The 5,002-nt window shown below is 53.0% G+C and overlaps 1 protein-coding gene across 1 annotated transcript in view; it reads left to right on the forward strand.

Moving 5' to 3' along the window:
- The window catches only part of RPL3L (ribosomal protein L3 like), a 14,721-nt gene extending 9,912 nt beyond the window's left edge, over positions 1-4,809 (forward strand). The window contains exons 7-10 of the mRNA XM_015414941.1: positions 196-297; positions 3,253-3,348; positions 4,197-4,316; positions 4,759-4,809. Of these exons, the coding sequence (XP_015270427.1) occupies positions 196-297; positions 3,253-3,348; positions 4,197-4,316; positions 4,759-4,809 (369 nt within the window). The remainder of the gene's footprint in view (positions 1-195; positions 298-3,252; positions 3,349-4,196; positions 4,317-4,758) is intronic.
- The last annotated feature ends 193 nt before the right edge of the window (positions 4,810-5,002 follow it).

The raw sequence follows: 5,002 nt of genomic DNA on the forward strand, positions 1-5,002 counted from the left end.
GGCACCTTTAAGACCAACAAAGTTTAATTCCAGGTATAAACTTTCTGGTGCCTGCACACAAAAGCTTGTACCCGGGATTAAACTTTGTTGGTCTTAAAGGTGCCGCCGGACTCAAACTTCGTTCTGCTGCTTCGGACCGACACGGCGACCCACCGGGGTATAAACACCCAGCGGCGTCTCATCTTTGTCTCCTAGATTTACCGCATCGGCCGTGGGATCCGCGTGGAAGACGGCAAAGTGGTGAAGAATAACGGCTCCACCAATTACGACACGACAGAGAAAGCCATCACTCCATTGGTAAGAGACGGAACAGAGCAGACTCTCGCGTGTCTCTGCGCGTGTTGTCAAATCACGACGAATTTACAGCGACCCTAGTCGGGCTTTCGAGGCGAGTGAGACGCAGAGGTGGTTTAGCCATTGCTGCCATCTGCAGGGCCTTCCTTGGTGGTCTCCCACCCAGGACAACCCCAGCCAGGGACTTTCAGGAGAAGTGAGAAGCAGAGGTGGCTTGCCATTGCCTTCCTCTGCAGACTCTTCCTTGGTGGTTTCAAATCCAAGACTGATGGTTACCCTAGACCCAGGGGCTTTTGGGGAGAGTGAGAAGCAGAGGTGGTTTGCCCTTGCTTAGCTTCCAACTCACGGTGACCCTGGCATGGGGCTTTTGTGGCAAGGGAGAAGCAGAGGTGGTTTGCCATCGCCTTCCCCTGCAGAGCCTTTCTTGGTGGTCTCCCATCCAAGACTTATGGTGACCCCAGAAAGGGGCTTTCAAGTCAAGGGAGAAGGAGAGGTGGTTTGCCCTTGCCTTCCTCTGCAGAGCCTTCCTTGGTGGTCTCCCGTCCAAGTACTGACCTTGCTTAGCTTCCAGTTTATGGTGACCCTGGCATGGAATTTGGTGAGGGACTTCAATGGGGTAGAAATGCCATAGAGTCCGAAGTGGCCATTTCCTTCTGGTGAACCGAACTCTGCTGCCTGGAGATCAATTGTAATAGCGGGAGTTCTCCAGCTGCCACCTGGAAGTTGGCAACTGGGACCCCTTGAAGGCTAACAGCTCTATGGTGGCACTTAAGCCTCACTCTGTCAGGTGCCTGAAATAGCCGGCAGAGATAAAAATACATGTATGCAGCAGGAAAACAATGCCACCAGTTAGGGCCCAAAGGCTGGAAGGTACAGACAGCGACGTTGGCACGCAGAATTCAGAAGCGATTACTAAACTGGCACGTTAACAACTTCAGTCAGAGGCCGTAACACCTCCCCAACCGGTGTTCCCTCTAAGCTGAGTTAGTGTTAGTATACAATAACAAACTGTTATTGTATACTGTTTTAACACTGATGGAACCCGCCCAGGGCCTGCCTGCAGGGAGGGCGGGATACAAGTTTAATAAAACAGAAAAAAATCAGGGGCTGGTGTAACACCCTCCCATTCGCTTCTGTGCCTGGACAGACAGCCCCCGGGTCCCGCTCCACTGAGCTCTGGGGCAGCGGGCCCCAAACCTCAATCGGATGGTGATGGTGGGGATGCAACGCTCCCTCTAAGCTGTGGAGTCCTGTGAGCAAAAATTCCACTTTGTGAGCTATGGGCATTAAAGTTCTGAGCAAGCAATTTAGCTACTGCATCAATTAGTTTGCTCTGGAGTCATCCTTCCTGAGCTAAGATAAAAATGTGTGAGCTGGAGGCTAAAAAACTGTGAGCTAGCTCACACTAACTCAACTTAGAGGGAACACTGCCCACTGGTGGACCTCCTGAGGGCACCTGGTATTTCTGGCCACTGTGTGATACAGAGTGTTGGACTGGATGGGCCTTGGCCTGATCCAACATTGGCATCTCTTATGTTCTTATGTTCTTATGTTCTTAAGATGGTCTTGAGTGGTTTGGATGGCATCTTCAAATCCTCCCCATTGGGGTGACACTGTCCAGTAGTTAGTTCAAGCCAATCCCACATTGTCAGTGCCAGGCAATTTATGGCGGAACTTCCAAGGGCAATTCCTAATCCCGATGGTATTGCCACTGTTGGTGGGGGTAGGAGCGGCGGCCCCTATGCGAAAGCCTGGCGGAAGAGCTCCGTCTTGCAGGCCCTGCGGAACTGCATAAGGTCCCGCAGGGCCCTGATCTCCTCCGGGAGCTCGTTCCACCAGGTAGGGGCCGCCACTGAGAAGGATCTGGCCCTGGTCGCAGTGAGCTTTACCTCCAGGGGGGCCTGGGATCACCAGGCGGTGTTGGTGTTGTTTTGTTTGGGCCGCTCTTCAAGGCTGCAAAAGGGATCAGGGGTGTGGGACTGGCGCAGAGCCGATGACCCAAGCTTGTGAGCACAAAACCCCCCACTAGAGGGGGGACGTTGCCCTCTTTGAGATGGTGTGTTAAAGTCCCCTGCAGTGTGGGCCAGTTGCCGCCGGAGCTCTGTAGACAGCAGCCCCTGAATTCAGACTGAGGCCGTTGAGGGGAGAGGGAAGGTTAACCCTTTCTGCCCCATGGACCGGTTTCCTGATCTCCCTTGCTGTGCCCTTGCTGGTGTTGGCCTTATTTGGGGAGGAGGAAGTAAATGAGGTGAGGAAAACGGCATTGGGGGAAGTGCCGCAGGACGTGGTGGTGGCTACAAGCATGGACAGCTTCAAGAGGGGGTTGGATCAACATCTGGAGCACAGGTCCATTGTTGGCTCTTAGCCCCAGGTGTAGATGGAACATTCTGTCTGGGGCAGTGTTTTCGGTGCCTTGGGGGCAACAGTGGGAGGGCATGTGGCGTTCTGACCCTGCTGGTGGACCTCCCGAGGGCCCCTGGGTTTTGGCCACTGTGTGACACAGAGTGTTGGACTGGAGGGACCATTGGCCTGATCCAACATGACTTCTCTTATGTTCTTACATCTGGGGCAGTGAGGCTCTGTATTCTTGGCGCTTGGGGGGGCTCACAGTGGGAAGGCTTCTGGAATTCTGGCCCCGCTGGTGGACCTCCTGATGGCCCCCTGGGTTTTGGCCCCTGTGTGACACAGAGTGTTGGCCTGGATGGGCCATTGGCCTGACCCAACGTGGCTTCTCTTACGTTCTTATGAGGCTTAAACCCCTCCGATATGAACCCCCTTCCCCATCCACCTCTGTGGCTGCTGTTGACATCAGAGTCTCCTAACGTGACATCTCCTTTGATCCTTCTGTGTCCCTTTTAACGTTCTCTACTCCCTTTCCCCATCTTTATTTTTTTGCCTAAAACATGTTATCCTAAAAACGAACAATGTGCAATAAAAGTTCGCCTTCCTTCCCCACAGGGCGGATTCCCTCATTACGGAGAAGTCAAGAACGATTTCTTGATGCTGAAGGGCTGCGTCGTGGGCACCAAGAAGCGGGTGCTGACCCTGCGCAAGGTGAGAGGGGAGGCTGGGGAGGCTTCCATGCTGGGGGGCAGCAGAGAGGCTAAGAATCAGAGAGGCCTTTGCCACAAGGTCCCGGCAGGCCAGCTGACGAGTCTCCGCCGCGAGACTCCAGCGAGATAACAGCTGTCAACATCCATTTGGGTATTATTGAACTTGGATTACAGATTATGATTTTAAATTCTTAATCCATGTTGAGTCCTGTAAATCGGGGGGGCGGGACAGGATATAACTGCGTCCCAGAAATAAACATAGATTTGTTGTTGGTCTGACAAAGGGAGCTTTGGGCCTCAAAAGCTTCTGCCCTGAAACTCTAGTCGGTCTCTGACTCGACTCTAGAGAGGAGACGGATGGAGCGTAATGGCAGGGCCTCAGTTCATTACTCTCAGCATTCCACAATTAAGGATACGTCTGCCCATCAGTCTCCAATTCTGGCATATTTATTTATTATATTCTGGACTACATAGATGGCTTATTCGATTATTATTTATTTAAGTAGAACATTTGTTCCACGTCTCCTGGAGAAAATGGTGTTTCCAAACCCCGTGGTCTTCCTAAGTGCTGAGTCATAATATGTTGCGGCCAATACTCCCTCTAAGCTGTGGAGTCTTGTGAGCAAAAATTCTACTTTGTGAGTTACCGGCGTTAAAGTTGTGAGCGAGCGATTTGGCTGCTGCATAAATTCGTTTGCTCTGGAGCCATCCCTTCCTGAGCCGAGACCAAAATGCGTGAGCTGGAGGCTGAAAAACAGTGAGCCGGCTCACACTAACGCAGCTTAGAGGGAACACTGGTTGCGCCTCACCGTCTTTTCTTCCTCTGACCGGCCTCTTTCCTCCCTCCAGTCGCTCTTGGTCCACACCAGCCGGAAAGCCCTGGAACCGATTGAGCTGAAATTCATCGACACAACCTCCAAGTTCGGCCACGGCCGCTTTCAGACAGCCCAAGAGAAGAGGGCTTTCATGGTGAGTTGTGGTGCCCCCCAACCCCACCCCCCAGCAGCCACTCGGAGCAGGGTTCTTCTTCTGCCACCGAGCCCCATCTCTGAGGTCATGGATCACAGAATCATAGATTTGGAAGGGACCTCCAGGGTCATCTAGTCCAACCTCCTGCAAAAGGCAGGGAATTCACAAATACCTCCCCCTCCACACCCAGAGTGACCCCTGCTCCATGCCCAGAAGATGACCAAAAAAGCCTCCAGGATCCCCGGCCAAACTGGCCTGGAGAAAAACTGCTTCCTGACCCCAGAGTGGCGATCGGCATTTCCCTGGGCGTGTCAGAAAGGGCCACGAGAACTACGCCCCGAGACAACCCTTTCTGCCCTCCCTTCTCGTGATCTGCCCAAGTTCACAGAATCCGCATTGCTGTCAGAGGGCCCACCTAGCCTCTGCTTCAAAACCTCCCAAGAAGGAGAGCCCACCACCTCCTTCCGAGGAAGCCCGTCCCACTCACGTTTAGCCAAAAACTCTTCTGATTTAATTTCAACCTGTTGGTTCCGGTCCGACCTTCTGGGGCAAAAGAAAACAACTCCGTCCCATCCTCTTCGTGACAGCCCTTCAAGGGCTTGATATTCCAAATAGAGTCAACCAGGGGTCATTTCCTGTGGGAGCTCCGGCAGTAAGGAGTCCAGGGGACGGGCATATGCAACAAG

The sequence above is a fragment of the Gekko japonicus genome, unplaced genomic scaffold (assembly GCF_001447785.1).
Source record: "Gekko japonicus isolate JY-2015 unplaced genomic scaffold, Gekko_japonicus_V1.1 scaffold3333, whole genome shotgun sequence".
Classification (NCBI taxonomy): Eukaryota; Metazoa; Chordata; class Lepidosauria; order Squamata; family Gekkonidae; genus Gekko; species Gekko japonicus.